This window comes from Salvelinus sp. IW2-2015, linkage group LG32, assembly GCF_002910315.2.
Source record: "Salvelinus sp. IW2-2015 linkage group LG32, ASM291031v2, whole genome shotgun sequence".
NCBI lineage: Eukaryota > Metazoa > Chordata > Actinopteri > Salmoniformes > Salmonidae > Salvelinus > Salvelinus sp. IW2-2015.
In genome coordinates this window covers 25,427,486-25,449,133 of record NC_036871.1, presented here as the reverse complement: position 1 = coordinate 25,449,133, position 21,648 = coordinate 25,427,486, and the positions used below count along the sequence as shown (strand labels likewise).

The 21,648-nt window shown below is 42.3% G+C and overlaps 1 protein-coding gene across 1 annotated transcript in view; it reads left to right on the top strand.

The window, feature by feature from the left end:
* Positions 1-17,813, top strand: part of LOC111956566 (cadherin-2-like) — a 113,292-nt gene extending 95,479 nt beyond the window's left edge. Inside the window, 2 exon segments of the mRNA XM_070436827.1 lie at positions 8,707-8,871; positions 16,253-17,813. Coding sequence (XP_070292928.1) covers positions 8,707-8,871; positions 16,253-16,459 — 372 coding nt within the window. The 3' untranslated portion in view covers positions 16,460-17,813.
* The last annotated feature ends 3,835 nt before the right edge of the window (positions 17,814-21,648 follow it).

The window sequence follows — 21,648 nt, the reverse complement described above, 5'->3', positions numbered from 1 at the left end:
ACCCTTTTTCTCCATCTTTTCTTCACGCAAATTATGGGGATTTGGGCCCGTTCCTGAGAAAGCAGTATACCCTTCACGTCGGACTCGTTAAAGAAAAAATCTTCTTCCAGTTCGAGGTGAGTAATCGCTGTTCTGATGTCCAGAAGTTATTTTCAGTCATAAGAGATGGTAGCAGCAACATTATGTACAAAATACGTTTTTTTTWAAATAACAAAATAGCACAGTTGGTTAGGAGCACGTAAAACGGCAGCCATTCTGACTCAGGAGCGGTGAGAGATGATGCACAAAAAAAACGGTATCTACCACGAAATCGCGACACTAATAACCACCCTGGTCAAAATAACTATAAAGAACGTCGCCAGTGAAACGACTATTGCTACAATCAACCCATACAAAGTGTCAGGGCACAAGGGTACCAAAGCGTTCAATGATGCTAAAAACATAAACCAATACTCTCTAAAAGATCTGCTAAGAGAAGTACAGAAGCGCCCAAAAAATTGAGAAGGAGGAAAAAGATAAGTCGCCATGACTAGGCGTAGAATTTGTGGAGAACAGGTCCGCCGGAATTAACACCATTAGCGAGGACGTAAACAATCCAATAACCCCCAATCTCACTCGAAACCCAGTCCAGTGCACGCTTGATCCAGAAACAAGACCACAGGCTTTGACAATAGACTTCGATACAAATGTTGTAACACACAAGGTAAACAACTTTGCAATAGCCAATTCCACTCAAACTCCGATTAGTCGATCTGTTTTCACCATGAACACAAATGACACATCACGTCGTTGCGAACAATCACTCCACTTTGTGGGGAATATAACTACAAAACGCAACTCTGAAAGTCGCTACCTGGAAACCGTCCTGGAGGACTGCTTAACCTCTCTGGGGTAGGTGGGACACAATCGTCCCACCTGGCCAATAGCCAGGGAAAATACAGAGGCCATATTCAAATAAAATGATATAAAAATCTAACTTTCATTAAATCACACATGTAAGATACAAATTAAAGCTACACTCGTTGTGAATCAGCCAATATGTCAGATTTCAAAAAGGCTTTTCGGCGAAGACATAAGATGCTATTATCTGATGATAGCACAACAGTAAACAAAGAGAGTAGCATATTCAACACTGCAGGCACGACACAAAACGCAGAAATAAAAATATAATTCATGCCTTACCTTTGACGAATTCTTTTGTTGGCACTCCAATATGTCCCATAAACATCACAAATGGTCCTTTTGTTCGATTAATTCCGTCGATATATATCCAAAATGTCAATTTATTTGCGCGTTTCATCCAGAAAAACACAGCTTCCAACTTGCGCAACGTCACTAGAAAATATATCAAAAGTTACATGTAAACTTTACCAAAACATTTCAAACTACTTTTGTAATACAACGGTAGGTATTACAACGTTAATAATCGATCAATTTGAAGACGGGATGATCTGTGTTCAATACAAAAAGAAAACAAACTGACGCAACTTTTTTGGTAATGTGCCTCTCTCAAACAATTTACTTCAAGTGACCCTCCTTTACGATGGCCGTACTTCTTCATTACACAAAGGAATAACCTCAATTTCCAAAGACTGGTGACATCCAGTGGAAGCGGTAGGAACTGCAAACAAGTCCCTTAGAAATCTGGTGTCCCAATGAAAACTAATTGAAAAGACAGTGACCTCAAAAAAAAATATGGTTTGTCCTCTGGGTGTTTGTATGCGGGGCGCTGTCCTCAGATTATTGCATGGTTTGCTTTCGCCATAAAGCCTTTTTGAAATCTGACACAGCGGCTGGATTAACAAGAAGTTAACTTCTCTAGGGTAGGGGGCAGCATTCGGAATTTTGGATGAAATGCATGCCCAAATTAAACTGCCTGTTTCTCGGGCCCAGAAGATATGATATGCATATAACTGGTTTTGGATAGAAAACACTCTAAAGTTTCCAAAACTGTTAAAATAGTGTCTATGAGTATAACAGAACTGATTTGGCAGGCRAAAAACTGAGAAGAATCTATTCAGRAAGTAGTTTTGTTTTTGTAGTTTTCTATTCAATGCCATTACAGTATCCATTGAATTTGGACTCAAATTGCAGTTTCTATGCCTACCACTAGATGTCAACAGTCTTTAKAAATTGTTTCAGTCTTGTATTCTGAAAAATTAGGAAGTAAGAGCAGTCTGAATGACTGGAGCCTAAAGTGTCACGGAGCTTTTTCATGCGAAAAACCGAGAGAGTGCCTTTCTTGTTTACATTTTAAATTGACAACGTTATTGTCCGGTTGAAATATTATTGATTATTTAGGCTAAAAACAACCTGAGGTTTGAATGTAAACATCGTTTGACATGTTTCTATGAACTTTACGGATACAATTTGGATTTTTTGGTCCTCCTGTTTTGACTGCGTTTGAGCCTGTGGATTACTGAAGAAAACGTGCRAACAAAACTGAGGTTTTTGGGTATAAAGAGACTTTATCGAACAAAAGGAACATTTATTGAGTAAATGAATGTCTGCTGAGTGCAACCATATGAAGATCATCAAAGGTAAGGGATGAATTTGATCTCTATTTCTAAATTGTGTAACTGTTCTACCTGGCTGGCTACTGTTTGTAAAGATTTGTCTCGTGGGCTATGTTCTCAAATAATCGTAAGGTATGCTTTCGCCGTAAAGCATTTTTTAAATCTGAMACCGTGGTTGGATTCACAAGAAGTTCATGTTTAAACCTATGTAAAATATGTTTTGTTTTCTGAATTTTTATAATGACTATTTCTGTATTTGAATTTGGCGCCCACCAGTTTCACTGACTGTTGAAGAGGTGGGACGCTAACGTCTCACGTACCCAAGAGAGGTTAAGCTTTATTTTGATGTATAACACATATATTTTCAAGAATGTTAAATATTTGAATTTGGTATATTTGAATTTTGCGCTCTGCAATTTCACCGGATGTTGGCCAGGTGGGACCCTACCGTCCCAGCTAGTCTCCTGGGGTACCAATGCCAGCAACAGTCAATCCAGCCACAGTCAGTAAGAAGGTTAGAGACCTAACAAGTCAAATTGCCCTTGATAACAGGTAGGTAGTAGTCACTCAGATTGCAACATGTGGAAGGGAATCTCCAAAACACTAATCTGATGGTTAACACACATGTCGCTAATAAATAGCAATGCCGTCGGGGGTACGCCAAATAATAATGTGATTCACTTTTTTAAATTATTTTTTAAAAACTCTCACCTGAGTAGCCTCGTTTCACTGCCAAAAATTCAACCATCTAGTGTTCAGCGAAATAACAACACAATGTCAAATTCAGATATTCTAGTCAAATAATTCATATCCAATCTCATTAACCGTTACTCTCTCGTGGGAATTCTACTAACGGTCCGTGTGTAGCCAAAAGTAGCTGCTGCTCATTCCGTTTGCTCAAAAATTGATAAATGGTCAAAAAAAGTCAGGCCCGCGTCCATAGAGACACATACCAACTCTACTGGTAGTACTGCTACTACCAGCAGTACTACACCTGCAACTGTTGACGACACAAGTTGTTCTGCTTCCACAAGCACATCCAATGCTAGCAACAGTAATTCTACATTTGTTGTTAGCCCAGCTAGCATGGACACTGACAGTTGTGAATCTAATGCAGCTGAAGAGCTACAGCCCCCTTACCCGGGAAAGCAACGAACAACAGACAGGGACGTTGGACCATCGAAGAGGCGCAAATATGATGAGAACTACATTGATTTGGGGTTGACTTATATTGGGAGTAATGCCTTTCCTCAGCCACAGTGTGTTTTATGTGCAAAAGTACTTGGGCCCTGTCGTTCCACCCCGCTCCAGCGGCCAGGGTCCGAAACTCCAGCGCAAAGTCCTGCGCGCTCCTCGTCTCCTGCCTAAGTTGGAACAGACGTTCACCCGCCGCTCGGCCCTCCGGTGGGTGGTCGAACACGGTCTGGAACTGGCGGGTGAACTCAGGGTAGTGGTCCCTTGCGGAGTCTGGACTATTCCACACTGCGTTGGCCCACTCCAGGGCTCTACCYGTCAGACAGGAGACGAGGACACTCACACTCTCCTCTCCAGAGGGAGTCGGGCGAACGGTAGCCAGGTACAGTTCTAACTGGAGCAAGAATCCCTTACACTAGGCAGCCGTTCCGTCGTACTCCCTGGGGGGGGCGCGAGCTGAAGAGCGCTGGGTCCGGATGTCACCGGAGAAGTAGGTTGAACAGGTGGAGGAGGAGCTGGGGACGAGGTAGGGAGACCACTCCTCTCCCATCTGTCCATTCTCTCCATCATCTGGTCCATCGCCGTCCCTATGCGGTGTAGAATGGCCGTGTGATGGAGGACACGCTCTTCCATGGATGGGAGGGGGTGCGCAGCTGCTCCTGCTGACTCCATATAATGGTGCGGGCTTCTGTCACGTTAGCTAGGCACGTTAGCTAGGAGTGGTGGGTGTGGAGTCAAGCGCAGAGAGCAACGTTCCAAATGAGAATGTATATTCCAAATATGGGTCAAGCCAAAAACCACAGGCACAAATGACCACAAAGACAGGAATGAAAACAAACCGTATAGGAATAAAACACGAACATCCACTGACAAAAAAATAAACAAGCCCGCACAAAAGCAGACGGGCCCTGAAGGCTTAAATAGCCCTGAATTAACGACAGACAAGAAACAGGTGAAAACAATCAAGACAAAACCAACAGAAAAGGGAAAAGGAATCGGTGGCAGYTAGTAGACTGGTGACGACGACCACCGAGCGCCKCCCGAACAGGGAGAGGAGCCACCTTYGGTGGAAGTCGTGACAGTGATACCATTAATAAGAAGGGGCTAGAGGCGTCGTATATGGTGAGCTACCGAGTGGCTAGGACAGGCAAGCCCCATACTATTGTGGAGAACTKAATTATTCCTGCTTCCGCGGATATGGCTGGAACAATGCTGGGGGAAAAGGCCAAAAAAACTATACAGACAGTGCCTTCATCAAACAACACTGTTTCATGACGCATCAGTGACATGGCAGGAGATGTTTCGAAACAATTACTGAAAATGTGAAAATGCTGCCCCCTATCATAAAGAAGTTAATGTGTGAAAGTTACATATTTCAAAAAAATATTTTTGAATTTCCCGCGCTGCCGTTTCAGCGGAATGTTGTCGAGGGGTTCCGCTAGCGGAACGCCTGCGCTAGAAAGGTTAAATGTATTTGGTTAAGGTGTATGTAAGCTTCCAACTTCAACTGTATGTAGTGTGTATACTTTCGGAGTTACAATATTTCCTTTATAAAAWTTTTAATGACATCACAAAATAACAAACATGACATTAGTGTTATATAGATYGCTTCTGACTTTTCCCCACATTCTACGTTCAAAATATTGTTCCAGTATTCGCTTTTGATCGTGTTAGAGTTTCCCCGGGAAAAGGTCTGTTGAGACTAAGCACATTGCTTTGGTGAATTTTGAGAGCACAGGCCTGGATCTTCTCCCTTGATTTACAACAGGGCGTGAGTGTCAATCCCGACTAGTTCTATCCTACCCCCTCTATGGGTGAAAGGGGGTCTGATTGAAGTTAGTCATTGCAAACCTGATCTGACCTATTTGGATTCTCGTGGTTAGTCATGAAACTGTTTTAGTCACCATTGGCCTCATGGTGAAATCCCAGAGCGGATTCCTTTCTCTCCGGCAACTGAGTTAGGAAGGACACCTGTATCTTTGTAGTGACTGGGTGTATTGATACACCATCCAAAGTGTAATAACTTTTATTTTTGACCCATCTACCAATAGGTTCTCTTCTTTGCGAGGCATTGGAAAATCTTCCTGGTCTTTGTGGTTGAATCTGTGTTTGAAATTCACTGCTGGACTGAGAGACCTTACAGATAATTGTATATGTGGAGTACAGAGATACGGTAGTCATTCAAAAATTAAAGTAAACACTATTATTTCACACAGAGTGAGTCCATGCAACTTATTAAGTGACTTGTGTGGTGGAAATCTAACCAAGTGAGAGAGACGTTGTGATTTCTTCAAACAATCATACTTTAATATTGATTAACTTCTCACGAGTCAGCAACCCTGATCCGGTAGCACCCCCCAACTCACCCCACTGATTAGCACAGATAGCATAGCGTCACAAGTAACTTGTAGCATCTAAATATCATTAAATCACAGTCCAAGACACCAGATGAAAGATACAGGTCTTGTGAAATAAGCCACCATTTCAGATTTTTAAAATGTTTACAGGGAAGACAGAATATGTAAATCTTATTAGCTAACCACGTTAGCGGAGGACACGATATTTTTACCAGGCAGATTCGCTAGGCGCCCACGTCCAGTTCACATGCACAACAGATATGATATAAAATCGTAAATTGGGTCTTACTATGGCTGATCTTTCATCAGAATGTTGATCAAAGTGTCCTTTGTCAAGATGAGTCGTTGGTTCCGTTCAGAATGTTCTTTTCCCACTGCATTGTAGCACAGGTACCGGCCGAGTGGCACGAATTTCTCAAACGTAAATACAATCCGACAACGGTACACCGAAAAACTCCCGAAAAATTCAAATATCTGATTAAACTAATATTGAAAAACATACATTACGATGAATATGGTCACATGTATCAAACAAAATTCGACACGGAGATAGTTTGCATACATAACGCCAGCAAAACAGTACACCAACGCAGCTCAAATTCGAGCGATTCAGTAAACCGGAAGTTGTCGGTCACACGCCAAAGAATATATTTCACGTCAGTCCCAGATAAACAAAGAATTCTCCTCTGACGTCATCTTGACAACCAGAGGAAGGAGAACGAGGTGTGTTTCTGGTCATAGGGGGCACGACCATATATAGGCAGAGCTTTGAAGCCACCATAGACACAATCTTGATTTTATGTTCTTGGTCATGGAAAGTGCTGTTGAATGACTTCTGTATACTCAGAGACAAAATTGAAACGGATTTAGAAACTGAGATTGTCTTCTTTCCAATGGTATGATTCATATGCATATAGTAGAGCAATGATTGAATAAGAGCAGTTTAATCTGTAGAGCAAATTATGCTATGCGAAAATATTACCCCCTGTATTCTCAAGAGGTTAATTATGCCAGTAATGTGATTTTCTGTCCCTGACACCCGTAGTTGACCGTTGAGAGCCCAGTGAGCAGAACTGTGCCACTGCATTTTATAGTTAAGACACATCCTCCTGAATACGTGACAAACAACAGATATCTGGAATGGGTGAAAAGGTTAGGATTTGTATAAAATAAATGAATAATTCACATCAGATAGTATCTGCTGTGAAGACTGTTCTCATTGTATAGAAACCAGGGTTTGGCCTCCAAGACGAGGTTCTTCTCATCAGCTATCCATACCAGAGCCATCTCTTCCCTGCTACCTCATAGTACACAAACACCAACTCATTCTATGGAATGCAGGCTGTAGGTTTTATTACCAAGCTATCATAAATCCCTTGCTACCCCATCTCAGTCCACACAGACACAGATGAGAGTAATGAGAAACCGTATTCGATGCAATAACAGTATTATAACATAATCTTGTAATTTTCTACCATACTTGTTAAGCAAATATTTACTCTAGAACTTATTTAGGTTTGCCATAACAAAGGGATTGAAAACTTATTAACTCAAGACATTTCAGCTTTTCATTTTTTATTAATTTGTCATTTGACGTTATGGGGTATTGTGTGTAGGCCAGTAAAAAAAATCTCAATTTAATCCATTTTAAATCCAGGCTGTAACACAACAAAATGCTGAAAWAGTCAAGGGGCGTGAATACTTTCTGAAGACACTGTATGTGTTTATATGGACCATCTTTAATCATGCAAATGTTCGCATGTGTGTGTGTTTGTTTGCGTGTGTGTGTATGTGTGTGTGTGTGTGTGCGTGCGAGCGTGTAAATGTGCATAGTTATATGTGCAAGTAAGCAGGGACAATTTTGAAGGGGGATATTAGAGATGGATGGATTACCGAAAATCTGCTGAGGGACAATCCATCATACACGCTTATTAAACACACAGCTATTTTCCCATGGCATTCTCTCCATCATATCTTCTCTGATAGCATATCAGTCCAGCTCCTCACTGCTGTCTTCTCATCCACATCACAACTCTCTCACTCTCGCTCTCTCTCGACACTGCACAAACCAAACAAGCCAGTCAGGTTGCCGTGGCAATGTTAATAGGATAATTAATGGCTTATGCATATCCGCTATTCCGTGCCTAGGGCTTGATTACAGCAGAACAGTTTCCTGTGCACCCTTCCAGAAGAACACCTCTCTATTGCAACTGGCTTGTTGACTGATGCTCTGTTTCTTAGCCTTGACCCTGACGCTGGATATGGTTAAAAGCAGCTAACTGTCTAAGTGATGTTTACAAACAGTCTAAAGTCCACCCATTGATAGGTTTCTTTTGCTCTAATGTTACAAGGTCGCTCATGATTATGGCTGGAATGGAGTAAATGGAATGGCATAAAACACATATAAACCATATGTTTGATGTATTTGATACCATTCCACTGATTCCACTCCAGCCATTACCATGAGCCTGTCCTCCCCAATTAAGGTGCCACCAACCTCTTGTGGTGTGTATGGATCCGAGTCTGGGKCCGGTTGGGGGGGTTCTGCCCATGCCAAGCTCCTCTCCCCAGCTCTGTGAGGATATACACTTATCTCTGGCTCCTTGCTGACTCCCATCTGCCTCTCCCCTCCCCTCCAGGATTACGACTTGAGCCAGCTCCAGCAGCCCGACACGATAGAGCCTGATGCCATCAAACCCGTGGGGATACGGCGTATGGACGAGAGGCCGCTGCACCCTGAGCCCCAGTACCCTATAAGGTCAGCAGCCCCACACCCAGGGGACATCGGAGACTTCATCAATGAGGTAAAAAAACAACATCTAGAGTAATGCAACAGGGAGAGGAAATTGCCTCCCTCTCAAAGTCCATTGTCAATGGCAAGATCAGGAGGATTTAGAGAATGATTTCATTCAATTGTCAATATAGTGAAATGAAGCGAATGCTTTGAAATAAAGGAAAACAGAGGTAGATGGTGCAGGCTTCACTTTTGAATTTCGTTGAGGTTAAATTAGCAAGCTCTTCCCCTGTACTCATGGAAGTATTGATTGAAACAAAAGCAGACACATGCCTTAATTTTGCTGGACCCCAGGAAGAGTAGCTGCTTCCTTGGCAGCAGCTAATGGGGATCCATAATAAATACAAATACAAACATGAAAGGTTAATGAATTTCATGAATAAACTTTCCCTTTTGAATTTAAAATTACATGAATATAGCTAGGTTACGATCTAATTGGCAATAGATTTTCATGCAAATATTCTAAAATCCGCATAAAAACAACTTGCATTCTCTCACCAGAGATGTGTTTCCATCAAATTGACTTGTTGCAGATAAATGGCTGTGCGTGATGACGTAGTGCACATAAAAATACATTTTCTGGTCAAATTCCCATGTACCGAATAAAAAATACAAGTGAAATGGGTTGCCATTGCATTTTAACTCTGCTGATGGTTTTCTCACAAAAAATGTTGCATTATATAGTGTGCCCACTCTGGTATTGGCACGTGCGCTATAGCCAACAGCGCAGATAGAGTGCAGATAGAGTCCATGTATAGCCTACATGATGAGATATTTGTATTTGTCAAACTTCAGCCAAGCATCGATTATCATGTCACCCTAAAAAAAAAATGGAAAGGAGCATCAAGCTCATCACGTTGCACTTTCACCACCCTGTGAAGTTCCTCATAACTTATTTAATCTGTAGCCTGACTTGTTGGTTTTCCAACAAGTCGTAGTGGGAGGACCACATAACATGACCAATATTTGCGCATAAAAAAGTTTCCACCGACATTTCTCGCATGAATTAATTTTACCTACACAAAATGATCCCACCTTGTCTAGCATTGTTTTGTTTACATTTGGAAAGGCCTGTCATTACGTTTTTTATCCGTCATGTTCTTTACTTGCATAAAAAGGTTGATGGAAACCTCACTTTTTTTTTTCATTGATAAATCTTCACTATTTATGTGTCCAATTTAAATGAGCTAAATCCACACATGTTATGAGTATTCAAAGAGTTCACTTGTAGATCATTTTATTTTTCTCTTAGCCGTGTAGCATGGGATGGAGTTAGCTTTAGACATCGCTCTGTATATATCTAGTGTGATGAGAAAGAGAAGCACATTGGCTTTCCATAGAGGCACCCTGTTCTGTTCAACATGGCCTCGCTTGCCTCAGGCCACCATTGAGTCCAGCGGGGGAATTTATAATGAAAAGACAGTCATGTATTCTTCACCAGCTCCAACAGACAATACTTTCACAGTATTACAAAGTGAGTTGTCTCCTTCTCCCAGTTTTTGGCCTATTCCCATGTTTTTAGATTAGAACTTGCCCTTTCAGCTCAGCTTCCCCTACTCACGCTATATCTCTCCCATTCCCCCTCCTTCGCTCTCTCGCTCTCTCAGAAAAGTCCTGAATACACTTAATGCTCCTGTCAGCTCAATTTATATAGAGTGAGTTTCAGTGTTTTGCCCAGTGAGCAAAAAAAAGTTGCAAAACTGAGCAACTTGTTGGAGCAGAGAAAAGTCTGCTGTTTAATGTATTCTTTCTATACAAGGACAGGAAGATGTTGTGGGCCGGAGCATCCTGACCCAGACATCCACATTACAGGCAGTACATGTCAGCCTGTTTCCCATAACACACACACACAGGCGGTCATGGTAGATTCTATCCACTACACCCTGCTGGCAGCTAGTTTATGCCTTGTTGTCATTGGGGTTGGAATCTGACCTGGCTGCCCAGGGAGAGGGTTTGGAGGGGGGTGAGGGTGGGGTTACGGGTCTGGGCTCAAACTCTGGAGTGTGCACACAACCCCATGCCTACAGAGCCTTTGGCAGTTAATTCAAAAAGGGGGAGTTAAAAGTGAAGCATAGGTCTCAAATCCTCCTAAGAATTTAGCCTCTCGGAGTGGCCAACAATAGTCTATTATTCAGCTTTTAGTCTGTTCAGGGAGGTAATGTCTGGGAAATCAGCCTCACCATACACATAACCTTTTGTTGGCAACAGGTGCTGGATGAAAAGTTCACACAGTTTTAGATTTAAGATTTAGATGTTATCGGAGAGGAAAGTTTTTCCATTCAACATTTCAACTGGTGAAATTAACAGAGAAATTTGCTATTGCAAATTTTTATTTCACCTTTATTTAACCAGGTAGGCTAGTTGAGAACAAGTTCTCATTTACAACTGCGACCTGGACAAGATAAAGCAAAGCAGTGCAACACAAACAACCACACAGAGTTACACATGGAATAAACAAACAAAGTCAATAAAACAATAGAAAAAGTATATTTACAGTGTGTGCAAATGAGGTAGGATAAGGGAGGTAAGGCAATAAATACGCCATAGTGGTGAAATAATTACAATATAGCAATTAAACACTGGAGTGACAGATGTGCAGAAGATGAGTGTGCAAGTAGAGATACTGGGGTGCAAAGGAGCAAAATTTATAAATAAATAACAGTATGGGGATGAGGTAGTTGGATGGGCTATTTACAGATGGGCTATGTACAGGTGCAGTGATCTGTGAGCTGCTCTGACAGCTGGTGCTTAAAGGTAGTGAGGGAGGTATGAGCCTCCAGCTCATGCAGTTCGTTCCAGTCATTGGCAGCAGAGAACTGGAAGGAAAGGTGGCCGAAGGAGGAATTGGCTTTGGGGATGACCAGTGAAATATACCTGCTGGAGCGCGTGCTATGGGTGGCTGCTGCTATGGTGACCAGTGAGCTGGGATAAGGTGGGGCTTTACCTAGCCAAGACTTATAGTTGACCTGGAGCCAGTGGGTTTGGCGACGAATATGAAGCGAGGGACAGCCAATGAGAGCATACAGGTCGCAGTGGTGGGTAGTATATGGGGCTTTGGTGACAAAACGGATGGCACTGTGATAGACTGCATCCAAATTGCTGAGTAGAGTGTTGGAGGATATTTTGTAAATGACATCGCCGAAGTCAAGGATCGGTAGGATAGTCAGTTTTACGAGGGTATGTTTGGCAGCATGAGTGAAGGATGCTTTGTTGCGAAATAGGAAGACAATTCTAGATTTAATTTTGGATTGGAGATGCTTAATGTGCGTCTGGAATGAGAATTTACAGTCTAACCAGGCACCTAGGTATTTGTAGTTGTCCACATATTCTAAGTCAGAACCGTCCAGAGTAGAAATACTCATTATAAAAATTCATGAAACATACAAGTGTTATACATGGGTTTAAAGATAAACTTATTGTTTATCCAACCACGGTGTCAGATTTAAAAAAGGCTTTACGGCAAAAGCATACCATGCGATTATCTGAGAACAGCGCCCAGCAGACAAATCATTACAAACAGTAACAAGCCAAGTAGAGGAGTTACACAAGTAAGAAATAGTGATAAAATTAATCTCTTGCCTTTGATGACCTTCATATGTTTGCACTCACAAGACTCCCATTTACTCAGTAAATGTTTGTTTTGTTCGATAAAGTCCATGTTTATATCCAAAAACTTCAGTTTTGTTAGCGCTTTTTGTTCTATAATCCACTGTCTCAAACAACATCCGGTGAAATTGCAGAGAGTGAAACTCAACAAAACAGAAATTCTCATAATAAACATACATAAAAGATACAAATGTTATACACCATTTTAAAGATAAACGTCTTGTTAACTTCTCTAGAATAGGTGGGACGATAGCGTCCCACTTGGCCAAAATCCAGAAAAAATGTAGCGGGAGTAATGTCAAATAACAGAAATACTCATCATAAACTTTGATGAAAGATACACTTGTTCCTAATGCAACCGCTGTGTCAGATTWAAAAAAAACTTTACGTAAAAAGCACACCATGCAATAATCTGAGACGGCGCTCAGATATAACAACATTTCTCCGCCATGTTGGAGTCAACAGAAATACGAAATGACATCATAAATATTCCCTTACCTTTGATTATCTTCATCAGAATGCAGTGCCAGGAACCCTAGTTCCACAATAAATCGTTGTTTTGTTCGATAATGTCCATTATTTATGTCCAATTAGCTAATTTTGCTAGCATGTGTAGTACACGTGTCCAAACGCTCGCGCAGCTGCAGGCAAACGTCGGACGAAAACTTAAAAAAGTTATTTTCCAGGTCGAATAAACTGGTCAAACTTAGTAGAGAATCAATCTTCAGGATGTTGTTATCATTTATATCCAATAAGGTTCCAACCGGAGAATTCTTTTCAGTCTCTATAAGTAATGGAACGCAAGACGATATAATGAGGAAAGCGCATGACCAAGAACTGGCAATCTGCCAGACCACTGCCATCCGGTCCCACAACACAGCATAAGCTTCATTCCACGTTCTACTGACTGTTGACATCTAGTGGAAGGCGTATGACCTGCAAACAGATCCATATATTACAGGGAATTGAATAGGCGATGACTTTAACAACGACCACTCTCAGAATTTTCACTACCTGTTTGGATTTCTTCTCAGGTTTTTGCCTGCCATATGAGTTATGTTATACTCACATACATCATTCAAACAGTTTTAGAAACTTCAGAGTGTTTTCAATCCAATAGTAATAATAATATGCATATATTAGCATGTGGGAAAGAGTAGGAGGCAGTTCACTATGAGCACGAAATTCATCCAAAAGTGAAAATGCTGCCTCCTATACCAAAGAAGTTAATCCAACCACTGTGTCAGATTTCAAAAAGGCTTTACAGCGAAAGCAAACCATGCGATTATCTGAGAACAGCGCCCAGCAGACAAATCATTACAAACAGTTAGCAGCCAAGAAGAGGAGTAACAAAAGTCAGAAATAGCGATAAAATGTATCACTTACCTTTGATCATCTTCATATGGTTGCACTCCGAAGACTCCATGTTACACAATAAATGTTTGTTATGTTCGATAATGTCCCTCTTTATGTCCAAAAACCTCAATTTTGTTGGTGCGTTTTGTTCAGCACTCCATTGGAACAAAGAGCGGTCAGAACAGACAGACGAAAAATCTAAAAAGTACCATAAAGGTTTGTAGAAACATGTCAAACGATGTTTAAAATCAATCCTCAGGTTGTTTTTGTCATAAATAATCAATAATATTTCAACCGGACAAAAGCTTCGTCAATAGAAAAGGAGAAACAAGAAAGGCGCGCTCCCGATCACGCGCTGGACTCATGTCTGGACATTTCCACTGTCCTCTCATTGAAAGTTCTGTATCTCCCTCATTTTTCAGAGTAAAAGCCTGAAACAATGCCTAAAGACTGGCCACATGTAGAGGAGGTCATAGAGATTATGAACTGGGTCCTAAGTCTTTGTTTGGTGGAAAGGCTTTCAATGGAAAAACAGGCATTTCAAAATAAAAGCACTTCCTGGATGGATTTTCCTCAGGTTTTCGCCTGCCATATCACTTCTGTTATACTCACAGACATTATTTTAACAGTTATGGAAACTTTAGAGTGTTTTCTATCCAAACCAAATTATATGCTTATTATAAGCTTCTGGGCCTGAGTAGCAGGCAGTTTACTTTGGGCACGCTTTTCATCCAAAATTCCAAATGCTGCCCCCTACCCTAGTGAAGTTAACACAATGTCCAAAGAAGGGCCAGAAGTATACAGAATGGTGTCGTCTGCGTAGTGGTAGATCAGAGAATCACCAGCAGCAAGAGTGACATCATGATGTATACAGAGAAAAGAGTCGGCCGAGACTGCCAGAGGTCCGGACAACAGGCCCTCCGATTTGACACACTGAACTCTGTCTGAGAAGTAGTTGGTGAACCAGGCGAGGCAGTCATTCTCTGAAATCTCTGAATAGGATGTTATTCAATTCAATGAGAGACCTGTATTGTGAGCAGTGGAACAGAAGAGAAAGTCAGGGCAGACAAGGAAAGACAGGACAGCACAATGTTTTCTTAAAATGGACTATTGTCTCTCTCACACAGTGGATGATTCAATCTTAGTGGAATTAGGAGGATGAAGCTTTGTGATTGGCTTACTTTGTCACACTGCCAGTGGGGTGGTGGTTATGCCGAATGGGGCTCTATCCACCGGACCAGTGATGGCAGTAATTGTAATGAACGATCCCTCTGTCATATTTCCCACCAAATGATCAGCGCCACAGCCCTGAGCAAACATTTAGCGAAGGCTAACAAGTGGAAAATAATCACTAAGCGTTGAGGCACTTTGTTTCAATCTATCCTTTATTTGAGAGAGAGCGCTAGAGACAGAGAGCGCGAGAGACAGAGAGCGCGAGAGAAAGTGGTAGTGGTGTTGTCACAACAAAATGGAAGAGCTCCAATACATATCTGACATGTTTCTAATGAGTCTAGTGGCTCGGTCGTGATTCTGTGTGGTGCTCGGTTTCTCTTAATTCGGTTATTAATTGTTAGATTTCAGTGGCAGTGATAAGAGATTGGATTCAGGCCTGAGCCCAATGCAGTTCATGGCCAGAGCACATCTCCAATGATAGATAAGCAATCCAACCAGGAATGGGCTATGAAACAATAGCAACCCATAAGGACATCTCACGCGGCAATGAGAGTTTCTGGGAATGTTAAGTACAGTCTTCAAAATGGAAACCCCCTCCAATCCCACCCTACCTTCTGGAACACACGCACTGGAACAGATACATATACTGTACACACGCACACGCACACACACACACACTGCTCTGCACTTCTTCACCGTTCCCCAGTCCGGCAAAACTTAAACACATGAAATGGAGGGGGTATGTAGTACTACATCATGGTCCAGAATGTGGTGGCGAAAGCTGCCATATTGTCAGTGCCACTACAGTGATCTCCTCCTCTCAGCGCTCCAAGCCCCTCAGGCAGCGCCTGTGGAGAGGGGAGTGAAGGAGGGTTGAGGATGGAGGGCCAGCTCATCAGTGGCAGCCTTCCAGTGAGCTGAGGCATTTGGTCATGCTCAATCTCAGCATTTGATCAAGTTCTAGATAATCCTGAATGCCAGAAACATCAGGGGGAATCACAGCCAAAATGCTGTGCTGCAGACGGACAGTTAGAACCGGACCTGATTTTCTGATCATGTAGAAGGGAGGAAAACAAAGGAAATGTGTCTAATATTAGCCTGTGTAAGTGGAAGTGGGGGATAAGAACATGTCTGTGAATGTGAATGGCATCTTGTAGTGGTAGTCAGACAGGGACTGGGTCTGTCATGGTGGACTGGCTGGCCTTAATCTCCTCACTCATCTAACCGTGTTTTTTTATTTCCTCCTGTCCATCCAGGGACTTAAGGCAGCAGACAACGACCCCACAGCCCCGCCCTACGACTCCCTGCTGGTGTTCGACTACGAGGGCAGTGGTTCCACAGCCGGCTCCCTAAGCTCCCTCAACTCCTCCAGCAGCGGAGGGGACCAGGACTACGATTACCTCAACGACTGGGGCCCTCGCTTCAGAAAACTGGCAGACATGTACGGAGGGAGCGACGACTAGGAGACAAGACCTACAAAAAACAAGATGACAAAGAATGGTGAACCCAGGAAAGTAGAAAATATATTTTGTTTTCCTCTCGATGGACGTGGACAGGTTCTGATTACCGATATTCCCCTGACCGAGTGGTGACAGGAACAATGACAGAAAAGTACAAAAAATTACAGCATAATTTCAAAATATTTTCAAAAAACAACCAACCTAGGCTTATTGTTGTAGTCTACGCATACATATGCTTGTTGAAGGCTTAGGCATACGCTGAAATGTGGTCCAGTTTTGGAGAAGGGGAGGGAACATTGGTGAACTGTCACTGTTTGGATCGTTGATATTGAGAGCGCTCAGTTACACTTGAATTTCACAGTACAGAAGCACTGGGATATAATGTGCCTTTTTGTACATTTTTTGGGGATCTGAATGATTAGTTTTATGTTCAAGGCTTTAATGGTACTGACTTTTGGAGTGATTTCAAAACATAAAGTATGTTAAACTATGGTATGCTTCTACATGCTTTTTTTGGTTACACAATACTGCTGTTTGTTGAACAATGATTATTTAATTGAATTACCAAGAGGAAGAGATGATGAAGGATCCTTTGTTAACTTGGATGGGGAGAAACAACTGAGAACAGCACTGTACAGTATGCTAGAATTTTTGACTTTTTTCACTAAAACATATAACTTATGCAGCTGGTTGCAAATAAAGGGAGTCATAAATGATACTTTTGTAGCGGAATACATTTTTTTTCTTTTTTCTGAAGTGGTGTAGTACTTTACAAAAACAGCAACTGTTTATCTTCTTCTAATCCATGTACACTTCATTTGCCTTGGTCATCATCTGGTACTTTCAACTTTTTCTTCACTGTAAAGAAAATGTGTACATAATATTTTTCTTTTTTTTTCTTTTGATGTAGTCTATGAAGCAGTGCAAAAAGTTCTGAACTTGTAAATGTATAATTTGGACTACAAATTAAAGGTTTTGCATGTTTTTATCTTTTCACAATAACAAAAATGATAAAAAAATGTTATTTACAAAATGTATTTACAAAGCAAAAAAATWAAAACCAGGTGACATTACATGTGTAGAAGATAAGTTAAGAAAGTATTTTGTATAAAATGAAGAAACAACTGAACAAAAAAAATGAAAAAATTGCTATCTTGTCAGCACAACTGTTTGAATTTGTACCAAAAAAAGGGTGTGGGTGGGGTGTTGTGGTACCCACCGTTGGCACTAATTACTGAATCAGCTTTAAGACTGGGAAAGGTTTTTGTCTGAAGCTTTGTGGATAATCGTATGTACTGGAATACAAATGATACATCTGACCCCAACAATCCGAATAAAATGCTAATTTTGGAGCTAACGATCGTCTCTTTATTTCTTGAATCCTCAAACTCAGCATTGTTTCTTATGAATAACAACCACTTTTACAAGAAAAGTAGCTATTGACCAACATTTGATTGTACCTTTTTCTATCAAGAGGAGGAATATGTATTTCACGCTTAATTTCTTTTCAGTTTGTTGTAAATGTTTGTTTACAGTAAATACGAGTAGAGATGCATGAGTGTACTTTAGTTTTCTGGTCAATATTCAAAGGGCATTAAACAGATATTCAGAATCTCTTATGTCCTCCTCACCAAGGTCAAAAGGTCATCAAGCACATATCGATCAGCTACAGCCAGCTGTTATCTGCCTGGTTCTGGAGTGTACAACACTCCAGAGAGGAGCTAGCTGACCTAGTGAGAGGAAGGACACTCAGCCCAGCAGGGCTCTGCCTTCAGGGGATATGCATATATACTGGTCACAAGGGACTTTGGGAAGTAGGGGTGAGAAGAAAAAAATGTGAGGAGGAGGACAGAGAGATGAAAGGGTGTCACACTAACTACTGCTCTAGCTATCATGCACATAACATATCTGGATGCTGCTATCACAGACACATCAGTCACAGTGGCGGCCACTGATTGTCTGAATACCCGGGTCGCGAGGTGGTTAGAGTTGTCAACAAAGCAGTATGACAGAAATATGATGCCAAGTTTTGGAACTAACGGTAGTTTCTTTGAGAAGAGAAATAAAGCAATCTGTGCCTTTGAACAACAGCATAAATACACCCATTTCACTTTTGCATGTCAAAAMCTGAATGACCACTGCTGCACATGCTGCCACTGTTTTGAACAGATTCGATTATACTATTTAGAACGAGCAGCCAGCTCAGGAATGAGCAAGTGCACCAGGGAGAATGCAACTAGTAGCATGCAGATGCAATAAGTTATCACATTATCTACCTGGAGATAGCTAGCTAGCATAATGTCTTAAAGCATGATATGCGCTAGCCAGTTAACTTTCATTCTGAAATAACTTAGTATTTCCGAGCTAGATTAGTTTAGAAAGTCTTGGTATTGGCATGGGAGCTAACTAGCTAGCACGTTACCAGCTAACTATAGCTAGCTACTTAAAAGGTAGATAATTGGTTATTATGACCCCAAAAATCTACAAAACTATTTCTCAAAATTACTGTAGCTGGCTAATGATTTTGATCATGCTTTGTGATACTGTCACAATGTCTGGAGTGGTGGGTGCGGAGTCAAACGCAGAGAGCAGAGGATACTGGGGAAACCGGAATTTATTATGTTTCCAAAGCTAATGCCCAAAACAACAGGCGAAATAAAACAAAATTGTCCAACCCAACACAGGGCACAAACGGACAGGAACACTACACGCACAACCTGACTAACAGAAAACAAGCCCGCACAAAAACAGGAGGGCCTAACCGGCTTGAATAGTACTGAATCAAAAACAAAATAAGAGACAGTTGCAACCAATAAGACAAAACAAACAGAAAAGGAAAAGGGGATCGGTGGCAGCTAGTAGACCGGCGACGACGACTGCCGAGCGCCACCTGAACAGGCAGGGGAGCCACCTTCGGTGGGAGTCGGGAMAGATACACCGTGTTTTATTCTGTTTTAGTCCACACAACATGTCACCCTGTCAACTACAGTATAACCTGATGAACACATGGGGGGGAACAATTGGCCATGCTTTTCTGTCCTACCAGATCCACAATGGGTCACACGAAATGGAACAGGTGAACCCAAGAGCAGACTCAGACAAGGAGACTGGGATGAGGTAACCAAGGTATTTATTGAAACATGGGGGGAAGATTGAGTGCAGGCCAGGGGAAGCTCGGGCGAGTTGCTGGGAACCAGGTGCGGAGGCTGAGGCTGGAGCGAGAGGTGTGGGGACAGGGTAATCAGGTCCGGAGGGGAATCCAAGGGAGCGCTGAGTGGGGAATCCAGGACAGAGTAACAGAACTGACGAGAAGTCAGACTGGAGACAGTGACCAGAGTCAGAGCGGGCAGAACTGTAGCGGAGAGAAAAACAGCGTCAGACAAGGGACAACAATAGGACCAAACAGCTAGAAACATGGACTGACTAGGCAGAGATTACAATCTGGCAGTGTGGAAGAGGCAGGACTGAGTATTTGTAGAGGTCTTGATTATGGAACAGGTTGCAGCTGGTGGGGATCTGCTCTGACTTCAGCACACCTGTCTCCGCCCACACAATCACACACACACACACAGACACACACACACACACACACACACACACAGAGAGGGAGAGGGAGAGAGTACTGGGGGAGTGGCGGCAGATCAAGGAGACACCGGATGAGCACTAGAGCGCGTGGCAGGAGCAGATGTGACACAATAAGAAGGTTCTAGCTAGTATATCCCTCTGTCTTCTACTCTTGTTGGATGTAGTTGTCCGGTTCCAGGCTCCCATGACTGTTATGGTTATTTATATACAAAAGGTGTACATTTGCAGTTCAGGGAGCCGGTTGTGGTCAGCCTTACTGGGAATCATAGTTAAGGGAGCCACTTGTGCTCAGCCCCACTGGGAATTGTAGTTCAGGGAGCCGGTTGTGCTCAGCCCCTGGGAATTGTAGTTCGGGTAGCCAGTTGTGCTCAGCCCCACTGAAAATTGTAGTTCAGGGAGCCGGTTGTGCTCAGCCCCACTGCAAATTGTAGTTCAGGGAGGCAGTTGTGCTCAGCCAAACAGGTGGATTGTACACGCCTCGTGAGTTCATCCTAATTAGACAGATGCCAGGACAATGCTACTTGGCCGAATGCATAGTGCCAATTGTAAAGTTTGGTGGAGGAGGAATAACGGTCTGGGGCTGTTTTTCATGGATTGGTTAAGGCTCCTTAGTTCCAGTGAAGGAAAATCTTAACGCTACAGAATATAATGACATTCTAGACAATTCTGTGCTTCCAACTTTGTGGCAACATTTTGGGGAAGGCACTTTCCTGTTCCAGCATGACAATGCCCCCGTGCACAAAGTGAGGTCCATACAGAAATAGTTTGTCGAGATCGGTGTGGAAGAACTTGACTTGCCTGCACAGAGCCCTGGCCTCAACCCCATCGAACAACTTTGGGATGAATTGGAATGCCGACTGTGAGCCAGACCTAATCACCCAACATCATTGCCCGACCTCACTAATGCTCTTGTGGCTGAATGGAAGCAAGTCTCCACAGCAATGTTCTAACATCTAGCGGGAAGCCTTCCCAGAAGAGTGGAGGCTGTTATAGCATCAAAGGGGAACAACTACAATGCCCATGATATTGGAATGAGATGTTCGACGAGCAGGTGTCCACATACTTTTGGTCATGTAGTGTATATAACATTTTATTGGTTGCAAGAATTTGGTATAGTAATTTAAAAACTCGAAGTTTCGTATCCGGCGTCGTTTTGTGTATCAGTTCCTAAACTATGTGGCATGGAATTGGTTCATCGAAAATCTCTTCCCAACTACACTGCTCAAAAAAATAAAGGGAACACTTAAACAACACAATGTAACTCCAAGTCAATCACACTTCTGTGAAATCAAACTGTCCACTTAGGAAGCAACACTGATTGACAATAAATTTCAATGCTTTTGCAAATGGAATAGACAAAAGTGGAAATTATAGGCAATTAGCAAGACACCCAAAAAAGGAGTGATTCTGCAGGTGGTGACACAGACAACTTCTCAGTCCTATGCTTCCTGTGATGTTTGGTCACTTTGAATGCTGGCGGTGCTCTCACTCTAGTGGTAGCATGAGACGGAGTCTACAACCACACAAGTGGCTCAGTAGTGCAGCTCATCCAGGATGGCACATCAATGCGACTGTGGCAAAAAGGTTTGCTGTGTCTGTCAGCGTAG